At 44.8% G+C, this 19,369-nt stretch overlaps 1 protein-coding gene across 1 annotated transcript; it reads left to right on the top strand.

Moving 5' to 3' along the window:
- Positions 1-16,606: 16,606 nt before the first annotated feature.
- On the top strand, positions 16,607-18,362 carry LOC123074548 (ATP synthase subunit alpha, mitochondrial-like). Its single transcript, XM_044497352.1, has one exon. The coding sequence runs from the start codon at positions 16,860-16,862 to the stop codon at positions 18,360-18,362; it is 1,503 nt and encodes a 500-aa protein (XP_044353287.1). The 5' UTR covers positions 16,607-16,859.
- Positions 18,363-19,369: the final 1,007 nt, after the last annotated feature.

The following is a 19,369-nucleotide window of genomic DNA, read 5'->3' on the forward strand; positions in this document are numbered from 1 at the left end:
AAACACCGGGGATACTTTCCCGGATGTTTCTCCCCTTCGCCGGTATCACCTCTTACCGTGTTAGGGCACACCTAACACCGTTGTTTGCTTTGTCATGCATCTTTATGCCTCTGTTTGCATTGTATTCATTGTTTCTTCCCCCTCTTCTCTCGGGTAGACTATGAGACCGACGCCACTGCTGGTGCCCCGACCGACTACGCTGTTGACGACCCCTTCTTCTTGCCAGAGCAACCAGGCAAGCCCCCCCTTGATCACCAGATATCGCCTATTCCTTCTCTCTACTACTTGCATTAGAGTAGTGTAGCATGTTACTGCTTTCGGTTAATCCTATTCTGATGCATAGCCTGTCATTGTTGCTACAGTTGTTACCCTTACCTCTTATCCTACTGCTTAGTATAGGATGCTAGTGTTCCATCAGTGGCCCTACACTCTTGTCCGTCTGCCATGCTATACTACTGGGCTGTGACCACTCGGGAGGTGATCACGGGCATATGCTATATACTTTATACTGTTACATTACTAATTATACTGTTCGGAGATGGGGGCTGAAGGGGCAGGTGGCTCCATCCCGGTAGAGGTGGGCCTGGGTTCCCGACGGCCCCCGACTGTTACTTTGTGGCGGAGCGACAGGGCAGGTTGAGACCACCTAGGAGAGAGCTGGGCCTGGCCCTGGTCGGCGTTCGCGGATACTTAACACGCTTAACGAGATCTTGGTATTTGATCTGAGTCTCGCCACTGGCCTATACGCACTAACCAACTACGCGGGAACAGTTATGGGCACTCGGCGTCGTGGTATCAGCCGAAGCATTCGTGACGTCAGCGACTGAGCGGCGTGCGCCGGATTGGACTGGAACGCCTGCTAGGCTAGGTATGCTTCCGGCCGCGTTCGCAACGTGCAGGTGTGCAAAGGGCGATGGGCCCAGACCCCTGTGCCATAGGATTTAGACCGGCGTGCTGACCTCTTTGTTGTGCCTAGGTGGGGCTGCGACGTGTTGATCTTCCGAGGCCGGGCATGACCCAGGAAAGTGTGTCCGGCCAAATGGGATCGAGCGTGTTGGGTTATGTGGTGCACCCCTGCAGGGAAGTTTATCTATTCGAATAGCCATGATCTTCGGTAACAGGACGACTTGGAGTTGTACCTTGACCTTATGACAACTAGAACCGGATACTTAATAAAACACACCCTTCCAGGTGCCAGATATAACCCGGTGATCGCTCTCTAACAGGGCGACAAGGAGGGGATCGCCGGGTAGGTTTATGCTATGCGATGCTACTTGGTGAACTTACCATCTACTCTCTTCTACATGCTGCAAGATGGAGGTTGCCAGAAGCGTAGTCTTCGACAGGACTAGCTATCCCCCTCTTATTCTGGCATTCTACAGTCCAGTCCACCGATATTGCCCCTTTACACAGATACCCCTGCATATGTAGTGTAGATCCTTGCTTGCGAGTACTTTGGATGAGTACTCACGGTTGCTTTTCTCCCTCCTTTCCCCCTTTCCTTTCTTCTCGGTTGTCGCAACCAGATGCTGGAGCCCAGGAGCCAGACGCCACCGTCGACGACGACTCCTACTACACCGGAGGTGCCTACTACTACGTGCAGGCCGCTGACGACGACCAGGAGTAGTTTAGGAGGATCCCAGGCAAGAGGCCTGCGCCTCTTTCGATCTGTATCCCTGTTTGTCCTAGCCATCTTATGGCATCTTGTTTAACTTATGTCTGTACTCAGATATTATTGCTTCCGCTGACTCTTGTGTATTCGAGCTTATGTATTCGAGCCTTCGAGGCCCCTGGCTTGTAATATAAAGCTTGTATTATTTTAATTTGTGTCTAGAGTTGTGTTGTGATATCTTCCCGTGAGTCCTTGATCTTGATCGTACACATTTGCATGTATGATTAGTGTACGGTCAAATCGGGGGCGTCACAAGTTGGTATCAGAGCTGACTGCCTGTAGGAACCCCCCTTCCAAACTCCTTGGCCGAAGTTGAGTCTAGTCATTGCAAAACTTTTACTAACATGGCTGTGTGCCTTACGGGCCCACGTCGCCATTGGGTGGTAGTAGGATCTTTTATTCCTCAACCTATACTATGGGACTCTAACATCTCTTCTATTTGGGTTAAAAGATTTTACTAACTCTGACTCTAGGTTCTCGATAATACTTTCTCCCGGAGAACCTTTCAGTCCAAATGATCACCGACTACACCAGAAGATTTGGAAGATACTCTCCAGTGTTCACTCGAGACCTTGTTCCCGTTGCTTTTGCAATTCCCTACAACCGTTATCCCTATGGAGAATTACATGCACCTGTCGCCTTACTTTCATTCCCAGTTGCTCTTGTTATTACAAGATGCATCGAATTATTCTCCAAACTTTTTAAGAATCCTTGAGCTTACTGCCTTGCAGTTCTTTGCCACATGAATACCCCCTATGGATAATTCCTCACACTTACCGAGTATCGGTTCTTCCCTCATTGTTTATATGATTCACAAGATACATTGAGATGTTATCCGATCTTCCGATAATCCATTGCCAACTATTGCTCTGTAAAATACTTGTCTGCTTGCATTATGGTTACTTTCCATATGTCTAGCAATATTCACGAGCATCCTTTGTCACCGTCATATTGAGTCTTTGATCCAATATGTTTGCGAATGCTCGTAATCATCAATCCAACCCAGAGTTCCTCCTTCCGGCTCAGACGCCATTTTAAACATGAGCTGGATCTCTACCAATCAAATTACCATCGATGGTATCCCTAAGCCTACTCAACTTATCCATCCTTAATTAGAGCGTTTGCTTCTGATCCCTTGATTTGGAAATCATAATTCATTTGCATTTGAGCTTTCAATTAGTCAGTTGATTCTATAATCTGATGCCTTTGCATTCTTTTTCCTTTTGATTGAGTACCGATACTCACATCAGATCCCTGATGGTCCGCGAGACCAATTGCTTGGTTATTATCCGACAGTGTCCTTCACAACCAAAATTCTTATGAGTTCTTTACCCGATACATAATGCCTTTGGTAAATTGTATCCTCTACTTTTGTCAACCATGCTCTACTTTTGAGCTTGTGTTATTTACTCCTGAAGTTCATGGTATATGTTCTAAGAAGCCCCGATGGGTTGAACCTATGCCTTCCTTAATCTGTGTGAACTCAAAAGTTTTCACGGGTCATACTCCTCTGGTAATTCACTAGGTAGTTTTTGACACTGAAATCATTTTTATCTAGAGCAGTGAATGAAAGGTCATGCATTGGAGAAGTGGGAGTCGACCTTGAACCTTGTGTTCATGCCCATGGAAACAATGTAGATCCTATCATGGAAGCTTCTCGCAACAATAATTATCCCCTTGGTGTAAGTTCAACTTATATCTGGGATTTGGCCTTTTGCAATCGTGGTTCTAACTAGATGTTCTTCTCTGATCCCATGTGTCAAGAAAGTTTAAGCACTTGTCTTCTATGGATCAATACACCAGTCCAACCTTTACTTTGATCTTTCGTCGAGTATTAGACCATGGTATCTCGAGATTATCACGGAACTGCATAACTTCTTATGAGTTCTCCATCAAGTACCATTCTCACTGATTCCAATTTTTTCACGGGCTTTGAGTCATTAAACACTCAAGGACACCGATAACTGAATCAAGTCTGAATCACGATTAAACAACTATTAGTAATCTTCTTTACTTACGAGTTTGTACTCGATGATGTCATTTCTAGCCTGATCAGCTATATCATTATCGTGCTGAAATTTAACTGTGCTACCTGGTCCTTCCCGGAGCACAATTTTTGATGATGAGCTAAGCTTACGTCGATCTTCCTCATCATATCATTTCGCTTTGAACAACAAGCTTGGTTTGGAGTTGTGTCATACCCGTGGTTCCAATATCCTTTCGCTTCATCATTCCTTTGACTTGATGTCATCGCCAATCGATTACATCTTCATGAAATCTCTCGACAAATGTGTCGTGATCATCATCGGCATTTGGAGCTCTTCCAGGATATCAATTGAGTTCATGATGAGAAATACCATCCTTTCTCTCGATGATTTGTGTTGTCATCGACCACTTTATTGACTTCCCTCCAACACAAACTTGTTCGTGTTTTGTGTTATACCTTGAGTTCCTTGCTATCCAGCATTTGTTCTTCTTTACCTTGGAGTATTACCACCTTTTATGTCAAGAATGTCATGTGAATTTCACCACCTCTTAAGAATACTTGATTTAGAAATACTTCTTGCCATCTCCGTTCATTTCTTGGTCCCCGTGTTGTTTCTAATCGGAATACCGACAATTGAACTTTGATGTGTGAGTTCAAAACTTCTAGCAACCCTATTGCTTTGAAGTGAATGGTCGATAGTTTCCTGCTAATTCTTTTGTTCATTAAGTCACCATTCTAACATTGATCGTGCAACCCAGCCCATATTTCTGGTGCACCTTTCAACCAATGTTTAATTGTGTATGTTTTCCTCGAGCATACATCATTATACCATTTGATCTAACAAATGCTATCTCCTTGTTCACATAGTTGTGGAAATCCATCTTTTGTTAATCTCGATGAATTGTCGCTGATTCCATCAGCCACCTCCTCATCCTCTCGTTGGTTTACTGATGAACTCTTGTTTTGGAACTCGCTTCCATAGTTCAATTCCCGAGAATCTTACAATGTCACCTCGACAATTTGTGTTGCACCTTTCTTCTTAGGCATCCTGAGTCTAAGGTATCCTGACACCAATCAGATCTGAATCTCGGTCAGATATGATGGTTGGAACATATTTTCAAGAGTTATAACATTGGTCCCTATATGCCCTGATAAGGTGATGTCATGCCTAGCACACCTGACCAGAGGACCTAGTGTTATAGTTTCCTTTTTAACAAGGTTAATCATTTTTCCATGAGGAAATTGAATGCCTTGTTTACTAAGTTTATACTGATGGATCCTTTGTGTATCCAAAGTCCGATCTTTGCTTGAAGACCATGTCAATTCTACCCCGAAGCATGTCGGTGGTACTCCGATTTTCAATAAGAGCATTTGAAGCAAAATGCTAAATTTTTCTTGCTCAATTATCCAAACATCGTTGTATGGGTAATGTCATGAAGTTTCTCTCCCCTTACCTAAAGGGTTTTCTACATTTTGTCTTGTCACAGATATCATGCTCTGCTTGTCCTTGGGAAGGATATACCCCTGAAATATGTGTTTAAACACATTTTCCTTTCCATTGTTCTCTTTAATCTGATAATCGTATTTTCCTTTCCATTGTTTGGTTTAACCTTTTGGGTGACCTATATGATCTAAGCACTAGTATTCTCCTGCTTATGTAAACACCTCGGTGTACAACTCTGCCAGTAAGACCCTATTACTATAGTTGATGACATTTCGGTAGCCACCGATGGACGAGAACTTTACCTAATGGTCCACCTCGTTCAACGAGCAGGAAAATGGTTCTCTTCGTCCCTCGCCCTTGGTATCGACATTGTTCCCAACATAACTGATAGGCTACCCTCTGACATGTCTTGCTATCACGACCGTGCAAGATATCAACGCTTTTCCTACTTTTAACCACATGGTGGGCCCATAACCCACAGGATCGAAACCTGACTCTCCTGTACACCCCCGGTTTCCAAAGTTATTCCTCGCGCACGACTTCTTATGTAACTCACGGTCCACCTGCCAAGTGATCTATTCAGGTATCAAATGCAATACTTATTCTCGTTGCTCTGAACCCCTTTCACCTTCTGATAGGCATCGAACGCTTGCCTATCGGTTTGAAACTTCTCATGGTACCTTCTTACTTTGCTCTCGACATCTTCTTAAGTTTCAATTCGAGAGATACTTATGTTTCTTCCCCTGAGTTAACCGTCTGATGCTCGATCTTGTTAGAATCCGTCCTTATAGGGTTTTCCCTTCTCACCCTTTCGTAAGTACGGTGAAGATCCTGAAGGAAGGACGACAATTTCATCACGATGCATTGAGGCATAGGAGTGAAGACATCAATGCTATGGATCGACCTCTTTGAGGAGAGCAACCAAAGACGAGAAGATCCGTTAGACTTTCGTAACCAGAACTTCCCCCTTACACCCCTCTTAAATCTCGGGACGAGATTTCTTGTAGTGGAGGAGAATTGTGACGCCCGGGTAATTAAGCTACAGAAACCCCCTCGTAATGATGCCACGTCACCTCGGTTACTATTGTTAATCTCGCATTAGTTCAAAACCGATTCAAATTCAAATTCAAAATTAAGCCAAACATCAAAAGCTTTTAAATATTAAAACTAAAATGTTCGGTTTGTGCCAGATAATGCATAGGTGATTATGGTGAAGAAACCATACTTTTTAAAAACGTTTAACTGCTATAATATGAATAAAACTGTAGCAAAAACTATTATTTAAATACTTTTAAATAATACATAATTACAAAACTATTTTAGATTAGTTAGCTAGTTAATGTGGCAGTGGCATAATTAATAACATCAAATTAGTTGCCATTTTGGTATTTTTGATAAAAACAAAAATAAAAGGAAACTAAGCTAAAACAGAAAAAGAAATAAAATAAATAAAGGAAAAGAAAAACAAATAAAAAGGCAAAGGCCGCCCCCTTTCCCCACTGGGCCTCTTGGCCCAGTCGGCCCCGTCGACCAGGCCGGCCCAGCTGGCTCCCCCCTGCTTAACCCCCCACCGTGACCTAGCTCCCATCCCACGATCTCCACTTCCCCCCACGTCCCACTCCTCCCTCTGCCTCCCTCCCGATCCAAATCGGGATCGGGGGCACCAAGCCTACCGCCCCGTCGCGACCCCTCGACCTCGCCTGTGCCCCGACGGCGGCTGGCGCTCCCGTCGCTCGACGCCGCAGCCCGTCGCCCTGCCGGCGCCCCGCCACCTCGCCGCCCCGTCCACGACCGCGTCGTCGCTGAACCCCGCCTGGAGCTACCTCGACCCTGCCTCCCCGACGCTGCGTCGCCGCCCTCCTCCTCGCCGAACGCCCTCGTCGCCTCCTCCCCTGCATCGTCGTCGTCCCCGTCGACCACCCCGAGCCCCACTGCCCATCCCCTACGGCCGCCGTGAGCACCTCTCGCTCCTCCTCTCCCCTCTGTCCCTCACCCACGCACTGCTCGACGTCGCCCGCGGCCACGCTCGCCATCGCCGCGCCCGGAGCATTGCTCCTGCGCACGCTTGTGCCCCTTCGGCCACATCCCTCCCGCGCCCCTCCGGCGCCCCCGGCGGCCTCCACCGCGCTGCCACCGGACCCCCCTTTTGCCCCGCCACAGCCTTGCATCTCCTCCCCGGCCGCCTTCCCCGCCGGACTGCTCGACCCCTCCTGTGAGCTCCCTTCGGTCGCCGCCCCCCTCGCGCTCGCCTCTCCCTCACCTCGCATCGCCACCGCACCGCGCGCGCTGCCGCTCCCCTGCGCGCTCACCGGAGCGGCCGCCGCCGCTGCTTTGCTGCTCCGCCCCGCCGCCCTGTTCGGGCCAGCGCCCGCGCGTCCCCTGGCCACCAGAGCTTGCGCCTGGCTCCCCCGTCGCCCGGGCAGGCTACGGCCTCGGGCACGGGCACCACACCCGCGCGCCCGCACGCCCGTAACCGCTAAGGCCCCTAGGTCCAATGACATGTGGGGCCTAGCCCCGAGAACATTATATAAAAAAAAGATTAAAAAATAAATATTAAAAAACTAATAAATAAATTCGTTAATTAACTTAATTAATTCTGTTTAGATTAACCTAATCATTAGGTAAACTAATTAACTCTGTTTAATTAACCTGCTAATTAAACAGCCTATGACATGCGGACCCCACACATCAGTTTGACCAGTCAACACCTCTGTTGACTGCTGACGTCATGATGACGTCAGCATGCACTGTTCTGGGTAATGTTGAATTAAATTAATTAAATAAATTCTAAAATGATTTAAAACTTTAGAAAATCATATAAAATAAACTGTAGCTCAGATGAAAATGTTTTCTACATGAAAGTTGTTCAGAACGACGAGACGAATCCGAATACATAGCCCGTTCGTCCGCCACACACCCCTAGCATATCGAACATGCAACTTTCCCCCTCTGTTTCATCTGCCCGAAAACGCGAAACACCGGGGATACTTTCCCGGATGTTTCTCCCATTCGCCGGTATCACCTCTTACCACGTTAGGGCACACCTAACACCATTGTTTGCTTTGTCATGCATCTTTATGCCTCTGTTTGCATTGTATTCATTGTTTCTTCCCCCTCTTCTCTCCGGTAGACTACGAGACCGACGCCACTGCTGGTGCCCCGACCGACTACGCTGTTGACGACCCCTTCTTATTGCCAGAGCAACTAGGCAAGCCCCCCCTTGATCACCAGATATCGCCTATTCCTTCTCTCTACTGCTTGCATTAGAGTAGTGTAGCATGTTACTGCTTTCGGTTAATCCTATTCTGATGCATAGCCTGTCATTGTTGCTACAGTTGTTACCCTTACCTGCTATCCTACTGCTTAGTATAGGATGCTAGTGTTCCATCAGTGGCCCTACACTCTTGTCCGTCTGCCATGCTATACTACTGGGTCGTGATCACTCGAGAGGTGATCACGGGCATATGTTATATACTTTATACTGTTACATTACTTATGATACTGTTCAGAGATGGGGTCGAAGGGGCAGGTGGCTCCATCCCGATAGAGGTGGGCCTGGGTTCCCGACGGCCCCCGACTGTTACTTTGTGGCGGAGCGACAGGGCAGGTTGAGACCACCTAGGAGAGAGGTGGGCCTGGCCCTGGTCGGCGTTCACGGATACTTAACACGCTTAACGAGATCTTGGTATTTGATCCGAGTCTCGCCACTGGCCTATACGCACTAACCAACTACGCGGGAACAGTTCTGGGCACTCGGCGTCGTGGTATCAGCCGAAGCCTTCGTGACGTCAGCGACTGAGCGGCGCGCACCGGATTGGACTGGAACGCCTGCTAGGCTAGGCCTGCTTCTGGCCGCGTTCTCAACGTGCAGGTGTGCAAAGGGCGATGGGCCCAGACCCCTGTGCCATAGTATTTAGACCGGCGTGCTGACCTCTTTGTTGTGCCTAGGTGGGGCTGCGACGTGTTGATCTTCCGAGGCCGGGCATGACCCAGGAAAGTGTGTCCGGCCAAATGGGATCGAGCATGTTGGGTTATGTGGTGCACCCCTACAGGGAAGTTTATCTATTCGAATAGCTGTGATCTTCGGTAACAGGACGACTTGGAGTTGTACCTTGACCTTATGACAACTAGAACCAGATACTTAATAAAACACACCCTTCCAAGTGCCAGATATAACCCGGCGATCGCTCTCTAACAGGGCGACGAGGAGGGGATCGCCGGGTAGGTTTATGCTATGCGATGCTACTTGGTGAACTTACCATCTACTCTCTTCTACATGCTGCAAGTTGGAGGTTTCCAGAAGCGTAGTCTTCGACAGGACTAGCTATCCCCCTCTTATTCTGGCATTCTGCAGTTCAGTCCACCGATATTGCCCCTTTACACAGATACCCCTGCATATGTAGTGTAGATCCCTTCTTGTGAGTACTTTGGATGAGTACTCACGGTTCCTTTTCTCCCTCCTTTCCCCCTTTCCTTTCTTCTCGGTTGTCGCAACCAGATGCTAGAGCCCAGGAGCGAGACGCCACCATCGACGACGACTCCTACTACACCGGAGGTGCCTACTACTACGTGCAGGCCACTGACGACGACCAGGAGTAGTTTAGGAGGATCCCAGGCAGGAGGCATGCGCCTCTTTCGATCTATATCCCTATTTGTCCTAGCCATCTTATGGCATCTTGTTTAACTTATGTCTGTACTAAGATATTATTGCTTCCGCTGACTCTTGTGTATTCGAGCTTATGTATTCGAGCCTTCGATGCCCCTGGCTTGTAATAGAAAGCTTGTATTATTTTAATTTGTGTCTAGAGTTGTGTTGTGATATCTTCCTGTGAGTCCGTGATCTTGATCGTACACATTTGCGTGTATGATTAGTGTACGGTCAAATCGGGGGCATCACAGATGGGCACATGCTTCTCCGTACTGATTCGTATGGAATTAGCCTGACCCGACGATCAAATTCTTGGTGGTAATCATCAACTTTATAATTTTTTAATGACGGCTCATGCTTTGTTAATGATCTTTTTTATGGTTATGCCGGCGATGATAGGTGGATTTGGTAATTGGTTTGTTCCGATTCTGATAGGTGCACCTGACATGGCATTTCCACGATTAAATAATATATCATTCTGGTTGTTGCCACCAAGTCTCTTGCTCCTATTAAGCTCAGCCTTAGTAGAAGTGGGCAGCAGCACTGGGTGGACAGTCTATCCGCCCTTAAGTGGTATTACCAACCATTCTCGAGGAGCAGTTGATTCAACAATTTTTAGTCTTCATCTATTAGGTATTTCATCAATTTTAGGTTCTATCAATTTCATAACAACTATCTTCAACATGCGTGGATCTGGAATGACTATGCATAGATTACCACTTTTTGTGTGGTCCATTCTAGTGACAGCATTCCTACTTTTATTATCACTTCCGGTACTGGCGGGGGCAATTACAATGTTATTAACCGATCGAAACTTTAATACAACATTTTTTGATCCTGCAGGAGGGGGAGATCCAATATTATACCAGCATCTCTTTTGGTTCTTCGGTCATCCAGAGGTGTATATTCTCATTCTGCCTGGATTTGGTATTATTAGTCATATCGTATCGACCTTTTCAAGAAAACCGGTCTTCGGGTATCTAGGCATGGTTTATGCCATGATAAGTATAGGTGTTCTTGGATTTCTAGTTGGGGCTCATCATATGGTTACTGTGGGCTTAGACGTTGATACGCGTGCCTACTTCACCGCAGCTACCATGATCATAGCTGTGCCCACAGGAATCAAAATCTTTAGTTGGATCGCTACAATGTGGGGAGGTTCGATACAATACAAAACACCCATGTTATTTGCTATAGGGTTCATCTTTTTGTTCACCATAGGAGGGCTCACTGGAATAGTTCTAGCACACTCTGGGCAAGACATTGCTCTACATGATACTTATTATGTGGTTGCACATTTCCATTATGCACTTTCTATGGGAGCCGTTTTTTCTTTATTTGCTGGATTTTACTATTGGGTGGGTAAAATATTTGGTCGGACATATCCTGAAACTTTAGGCCAAATCCATTTTTGGATCACCTTTTTCGGGGTTAATCTGACCTTCTTTCCCATGCATTTCTTAGGGCTTTCGGTTATGCCACGTCGCATTCCAGATTATCCAGATGCTTACGCCGGATGGAATGCTCTGAGCAGTTTTGGTTCTTATATATCTGTAGTTGGGATTCGTCGTTTCTTCGTAGTTGTCGCAATCACTTCAAGCAGTGGAAAGAACAAAAAATGTGCGGAAAGTCCTTGGGCTGTTGAACAGAATCCAAACACAATAGAATGGTTGGTACAAAGCACTCCGGCCTTTCATACTTTTGGAGAACTTCCTGCGGTAAAAGAGACAAAAAGCTAAGAAAAACCTCTCCTAACTATGAAGGAAGTTTCATAGAGATAGGTGTGGGGAAATAAGTTCTTCATTTGAAGAGTTAGTTGGCTGGCCTACCAGCTCGCAGATTAGGTTGGCTTTTATCGCCAACTGAACTACGTAACCAAAGCGATTCCTTCTTGGTGGAGATAGGTGGGTCCTGGTCGAACCTAAGTCAGTTCGAACCTGACGGGTCGTTCGTTCGTGTGCAGAATCTCTCTCCTTACTCTAGATTTCTTTAGTCAGTCTATAACTCAGGCTTTTCTTTATAGGACTCCCACACAAGTAAGTAGCTAGCTAGCTGGTATTGCCAAAGCCAAAAATGGTGCTGCATTTGAAAAGGCGAACCGCGCGGACCCGACTTCTTCCTTTTATGCTGAAACTAGGGCTCCCTCTGGGTAATTCTACCTATCCGTTTGGACCACGTACCTAGATCAAGTCAATCATTTCAATCTAAGTTGTCCTCAGCTATAGCAAAAACAGAAGAAAGCAACAAGTTCTCCGTTTCCTATTCCCAAAGGGTGTGAATGGAATCAATAATTATATATATATAAAGTTGGCATAAGTTGTATGCATTCGGCGCCCTCAAGTAGGTACGACTGTGGATCATTCTATTCCTTTCCTTTAGGTAGTCCTAAAAAGCAAAACGTAATGGTAGAGGATGAAGGAAACAAAGAATGAAGCCTGCACCTTTGACTACTGATGAACCGCCATTTCGTTCTTTTCTTCTTTGTTCGGCTTTCACAAGCAAGATACCTTGAAGCAGGTGACAGTCTATAGCCCAAGAGAGTACCATTGCTGACATGATATAATTGGCCTTCCTCTTCAGATTTATTTAGAACTTCAAGCGTTCAAGGCAAGGTTGTGCAATCTCTCGTACCTGCGAGAAAAGGGCTTATTTACTACTTTTTATCGATCAATGGTCCACCAGTCCCATCCAATGAGTGGTATCTGAGTATCATAGTATCATAAGAAAGTTCATTTGTACACCCGCTTATCTTTCTATAGAAACTTATCTCTAAATGATTTTTAGATAGGATGTTTCTGGAATTACCCCTGCTACATAGAATGGGATAGTGTCAACGTCCTTCATTATAGTACCCAAGATGCTCGTAGGCTGGTCGATGGAAAGGATGGATTTTATTCAAAGAGATGGAGATCCTGGTTTAGCAGCGGTTGCCCGTCCTTGGGTTTATGTCAAGCTTTTCGTATTAAGCACTGGGAGCAGAGAAATCCTAGGGTTGCTTTGTCTTCCTCTTCTGTTCTTAAATATAACTGAAAAGCATCATGTTTCTTTAGTTGCCTCAAAGCTCAGGATCTCCCCATGTTTCTTCTGGAGATGTGTCAGTGGCTTTGCAATGATGCCGAAATGGCGAACGAAGCGCCTGTAATAGCCGGCCAAACCTAAGAAGCTGCGAACTTCTTTGACTGATTGCGGAGAAGACCAGTTGGCAATGTTCTTAATTTTGTGGGTTTTAGTGGCAACCCCATGCTGGCTGATAGTATGGCCCAAATAGGATTTCTGGCATTGAGCGAAAGAGCACTTTGAGCGTTTGACTTGCCATTGATCCCTTCTTAACAACTCAAGCACTGATTGCAAGTGGATTGTGTGATCTTCAAGAGAGGCACTGTAGAATAAAATGTCATCAAATAACACAAGGGCACATTTGCGTAAAGGGGTTTGTTTGAGAGTGGCGTTCATGGCTCCCAAGAAGGTGGCTGGTGCTCCCGCGAGGCTGAAGGACTTGACCTTGTACTCGTAGTGCCCTTCCAGAGTCTGGAAGGCTGTTTTGAATTCATCGCCAGCTGCCTTACGAATCTGGTGATAACCAGCTTTGAGATCGGGTTTAGAAAACCATGAGGCACCAGACATCCAGGAGTTCTTCGACTATGGGCACTGGATACTTGCTGACGATAGTCATCGCATTTAGACTGTGATAATAAATACATAAACGCCAGGAGAAAAATAAATAAGATTTTTGGTCATAGAACCCCTGGTACCAATGTTTATAGAACTGTCCAGAGCTGATAAAGAGAAGCAGCTTTGAAGTCATGGAGAACGAAAATAGGACCCTGGCTCGAGCCCATCTAGTGATTAAAGGTAAAGTGCTTTGGTAGATTGGTGCAGGGGAAGGCGTACCTATGCCTTTTAACTACCTTGGGGAGAGCGGACTCGCTAATGACCCTCCTTGGGAAACAAATGAAGTGGGTGGATTGGAGTTCGTCTCCACCAATTAGAGATACGGTGCTGACGCAAGCTGAGTGAGTGAAGGCTCCGGCTTGACCTACTAGTTGTTTGCTATCAATCAATAACTAGCTGACAATATGCTATGCTTACTCTCTGAGCACTAAAGCTATCGAGAAGTGATGCAACAAAGGATATTGAAGGTAAAAACCGTCAAACAGAGAAATCTTAATCGTCAGAACAACGCTGAACCTAACTTGTATAAGAGTTGGTAAGAAAGTGCAAACGTTGAGTAAGAAATCGTCATAGGGCGGCACAAACAGAAAGAAAGGCTTCTGCCAATCGGAATAGGAATGTGAAATCCCAGTAAAAGGGTGTACAGTCGAAGATAGGAGGATTCCTCTGATCCATACTGTCATCTGACGGACTTCCTGCTGACTTCGTCAATTGCTCTTTATCGCTTAATAGAAGGGAAATTTCATGAGATAGATAAAAAATGAATATCAACCGAGAAAAAGCTTAAATAGACACAATTCGTAATAGATACAATTCGTAAGGAAGAAGTGATCAAAAGTACGAGGTCGGTATAGGAGGTATGATGTGTCAGAGGCAGAAGGCACGGAGAAGTCAAGATCTTCCAAGATAAACCCATTCCGATGCCTATAAAATCAGGCGCACCGCGTCTATACTACAAAAGTGTGCTAGGTTTCTTCGTATTTCTTCCGCCGACATCACTTTCTTATTCCTAACACAATTGTTTAGTTACGTTTGCTAACGAAACAGGGAGAATCAACAACGAACACCGCATTTTGAAAAGGAGACGTGATTTATTCCTACCGTCCTGAACACGTCTAGAAACAGCAACCTCGTACATAATACCATTTCGCATTACAATATCCACTTTCAAGTCGGGGTGAAACTTACTAAGATGTTGGGTCATCAGAATACCATCGAATCGACTCATGTTATGAAAGTAATTAATTAGTGACTTTCTTTGTTTTCTTACAACAGAAAGTATTCCATTTATGAATGCTTGGAGTACACAATCACTTCAATCATAAAATGATGGGTGCGTATTTATGTATTCGTGGAAACTATAATGATTAATATAAATCTTTGATAGTTTCTTGTCTAAATTGACAGTCATAAAGGCGGCTGCATAAGTGTGGTGGCGGGGAAGATTTTGGATTCTATTATCTTCACAGGAACATAGTTCCGATCCAACAAGGGAATGGTTTCAATGTCACCTACAAGGAATACTGATGGTTTAGGAGGTTGCCCTTTATAATCAGGGTCTGCTTCCAGTTCCTTAAGGTATTTATCCATTTTTAGCTTATTCTTATTTGGAAGTTTGGTAATGTATGATGGGAATCTTAAATTATTTTTACATATAGGTTCTTCCGCATGATTTTCCATATCACTTGTGAAAAAAAAGAGATCTCATTAATGCTTCTAAAAATAGTTATAGCAATCCCTCGCCATCTGAGCCAGAACGAATCCCAGTCAAATCTCTAAATGCTTTTCGCATTCTTTTCCCTCGAATTTCCCTAATTCTTTTATTAATATGGGAATGGGAGAAAATGAGGAGGCATCGAGTCGAAGAAACGAATTGCTCTTTGGCTAGTGGAAATGGGGTTCTTGTCGTCAACGAAGTAACTGCTCTATTTGGAGAGTGGAGCCAGCCTCAAAGCCGCCTTGGTTCTATAGTAATCTCTCAGCATTTGAGTTGACTAATCCGATGGTACTTGCAGAAGAGTGAAACGACGAGATTTCCTTATAGGAGGAGAAAGGGATTCCTGTTGCTTTTGGGTGCGTCCAATGAAGGTACGAAAAAACTCTTTTCCCATGGCTCACTAATACGATCCTATCTTACCATTCTTCTATCCTTCTTCATCATGGGACACAAGCATAATGTTGATCTATGGATGAAGGAAGGTATCAGAAAATTCATTATGACCTAGACCTAAACCAGGCTGATATTGAACAGAGGAGGAGTTCTTGTTACTACTTCTCGCTGGCACCAAAAGAAGTTTCGCCTGATTCGGACCTTTTGTGGTGGTTTGCCGAGGACAGCACCTAAAAACAACCCTTGTGCCAGGGGATATTCCCTTTTACGATTGGAGAACCTGGCTTTGATGACATTCCTGAGGAAGGTATTTCCACTACTAGGCTCGTTGCTTCGCTTATTAAAGATCAGAGAAGCGAATGCCTCTCGTAATTGATTGAAAAGTGCTCGCCTCTAGTTCTGGCAGATGCCTGCCATGTACCATCCGTGGAGGAAGTAGTGGGTTATTGGAAGTATAGAATTATTTCTCAAGTGTCACCAAGGATACACCCCACTTACTAAATAGGCCTATGGATGCGGCATCTGGCTCTATGCAATGAAAGCAATGGGAAATGAGATTCTGGGTTTGATTACTGGTACAAACAAGTTCAAAGCTAGCGAGAGCATAAAGAACGGTAGATTCCATTCAACTGGTAGGTCAAGCCCTTACCCATAACACTTACTCAAAATGGGCTATCCAAAAGAGGAGATCAATAATTCCACTATCAATATGGGTAGGCTGCTATATCTAGAAAGAGAAGATGAAATGTTTTGGATTATTAGCAAAGGTACTTATCTTATTACTCATCTAGGCACTTACAAACCTATTTATTTACAAGTTCCACATGGGTCTGGTCAGGAAGACTCGAAATCATTCTCACAGCCACCCCACACGGGAGCGGCTTCTCCGCCAATCGATCATCACTTGCATACAAAAAAATCTCCTTTTCCAGTGGAAACCTGGGGAAATACATTTGCTCAATTCATTCGATTTTGAAATAGCATATAAAGTGATTCTTGCAATTTCACTGCAGGCAGCGTAGCAATTCTCGCGGGAATCTCGGTCTTGTTTGGGCCGATTCCTTAATGATAGCTAGTCGAAAGCGCCCATAAAAAGAGTAAATCATTTTCGGTATGGGTACGCTGGCCCTTACGAGGGGCGGTAAGCAAGGTAGAGACCAGGGAGCAGGACCGGGAAGGGTCTTCCCATCTCTTCTTGTTATTGTCTTTGTCCGAGATGCCCGGTTCACCAAATGATAATTCAAATCGAGATTGTGTGAAGTAAAGATCTTTTTCTTGAAAGCGGATTTCTCCCTTCAAAATATCATCCATCTAATTTGTTAAAGCATGGAATTCTCACCCAGAGCTGCGGAACTCACGACTCTATTAGAAAGTAGAATGACCAACTTTTACACGAATTTTCAAGTGGATGAGATCGGTCGAGTGGTCTCAGTTGGAGATGGGATTGCATGTGTTTATGGATTGAACGAGATTCAAGCAGGAGAAATGGTGGAATTTGCCAGCGGTGTGAAAGGAATCGCCTTAAATCTTGAGAATGAGAATGTAGGTATTATTGTCTTTGGTAGTGATACCGCTATTAAAGAAGGAGATCTTGTCAAGCGCACTGGATCTATTGTGGATGTTCCTACGGGAAAGGCCATGTTAGGCCGTGTGGTCGACACCTTGGGAGTACCTATTGATGGAAAAGGGGCTCTAAGCGATGACGAACGAAGACGTGTCGAAGTGAAAGCCCCAGGGATTATTGAACGTAAATCTATGCAGGAACCCATGCAAACAGGCTTAAAAGCAGTGGATAGCCTGGTTCCTATAGGCCGTGGTCAACGAGAACTTATAATCGGGGACAGACAAACTGGAAATTCTGCAATAGCTATTGATACTATATTAAACCAAAAGCAAATGAACTCAAGGGGCACAAATGAGAGTGAGACATTGTATTGTGTCTATGTTGCGATTGGACAGAAACGCTCGACTGTGGCACAATTAGTTCAAATTCTTTCGGAAGCGAATGCTTTGGAATATTCCATTCTTGAAGCAGCCACCACTTCAGATCTTGCTCCTCTGCAATTTCTGGCCCCATATTCAGGGTGTGCCATGGGGGAATATTTCCGCGATAATGGAATGCATGCATTAATTATATATGATGATCTAAGTAAACAGGCGGTGGCATATCGACAAATGTCATTATTGTTACACCGACCACCAGGCCATGAGGCTTTTCCAGGGGATGTTTTCTATTTCCATTCCCATCTCTTAGAAAGAGCCGCTAAACGATCGGACCAGACAGGTGCAGGTAGCTCGACTGCGTTACCCGTGATTGAAACACAAGCTGGAGACGTATCGGCCTATATCCCCACCAATGTGATCTCCATTACAGATGGACAAATCTATTTGGAAACAGAGCTCTTTTATCGCGGAATTAGACCAGCTATTAATGTTGGCTTATCCGTCAGTCGTGTCGGGTCTGCCGCTCAGTTGAAAGCTATGAAACAAGTCTGCGGTAGTTCAAAACTGGAATTGGCACAATATCGCGAAGTGGCCGCCTTCGCTCAATTTGGGTCAGACCTTGATGTTGCGACTCAGGCATTACTCAATAGAGGTGCAAGGCTTACAGAACTGCCCAAACAACCACAATATGAACCACTTCCAATTGAAAAACAAATTGTTGTGATTTATGCTACTGTCAACGGCTTCTGTGATCGAATGCCACTAGACAGAATTTCTCAATATGAAAAAGCCATTCTAAGTACTATTAATCCTGAATTACAAAAATCCTTCTTACAAAAAGGTGGCTTAACTAACGAAAGAAAGATGGACCAGATGCTTCTTTAAAAGAAAGCACTTTGCCTTATGTGTGAATTAATAAAAAAGGTTTCCCCTTACTCGCAGATGTAGGAAGAAGGCTTTTCTCGCCAACTGAACCCCAATAGGATATTTTGGACTTTTTGCACATAATTATTAAAGATAGATTTTCGTGCCATGCGTAAACCAAGCTGCTGAGAGTCTACCCCAGCCACAAGGGGGAGCTGCTCCAGTAGTTCAGGATACCCCACCCAACCTCACAAGGGTTGTGGACCCCCTACCTATACCTATACCTATACCTATACCTGATGATTACCTATACCTGATGATTTTCAATCCACAGCTCATTTTCTTGAATATGTGACAAGCCTTGCAAATTGTGATAATATGTATCAAATTAGTGGTCTGCATAACCCAATATTGGAAAATTATGAAGGTGCAGGCCCAAGTACTTTGAATCATCAACAAGAAATCCAAGAAAGAACAGCGAAGGAAAAATGTGACAAGAATAGTGTTTTCTCGACTCGAGATGTTAGAAGGTGCTAAATCAATAGGTGTCGGAGCTGCTACAATTGCTTTAGCCGAAGCTGCTGTCGGTATTGGTAACGTCCTCTTTTCTTTGATTCATTCCGTGGCACGAAATCCATCATTGGCCAAACAATCATTTGGTTATGCCATTTTGGGCTTTGCTCTCACCGAAGCTATTGCATTGTTTGCCCCAATGATGGCCTTTCTGATCTCATTCGTTTTCCGATCGCCTAAAAAGTCATGAGATCAAAAAAGAAATGTGAGAATGTAGTTACAGTTAAAAAAAGTCAATATCTCGTTCTCTTGGTCCATGATGGCCTTTTTATTGATTTTGACGATTGGATCTCTCTATGAATGGAAAAGGGGTGCTTCGGATCAGGAGTAACCACTTTTGAAAGGGCAGAGGGGGGAAAAGTAAAGTCTAAGAGACATATGGCATGAAAAGGAAATCCAATTTCGGTAAGACTTGATCTATCATCTGATTCTTGTTTTTCAGTGGGGGGGACTTT

The sequence above is a fragment of the Triticum aestivum genome, chromosome 3D, assembly GCF_018294505.1.
Source record: "Triticum aestivum cultivar Chinese Spring chromosome 3D, IWGSC CS RefSeq v2.1, whole genome shotgun sequence".
NCBI lineage: Eukaryota > Viridiplantae > Streptophyta > Magnoliopsida > Poales > Poaceae > Triticum > Triticum aestivum.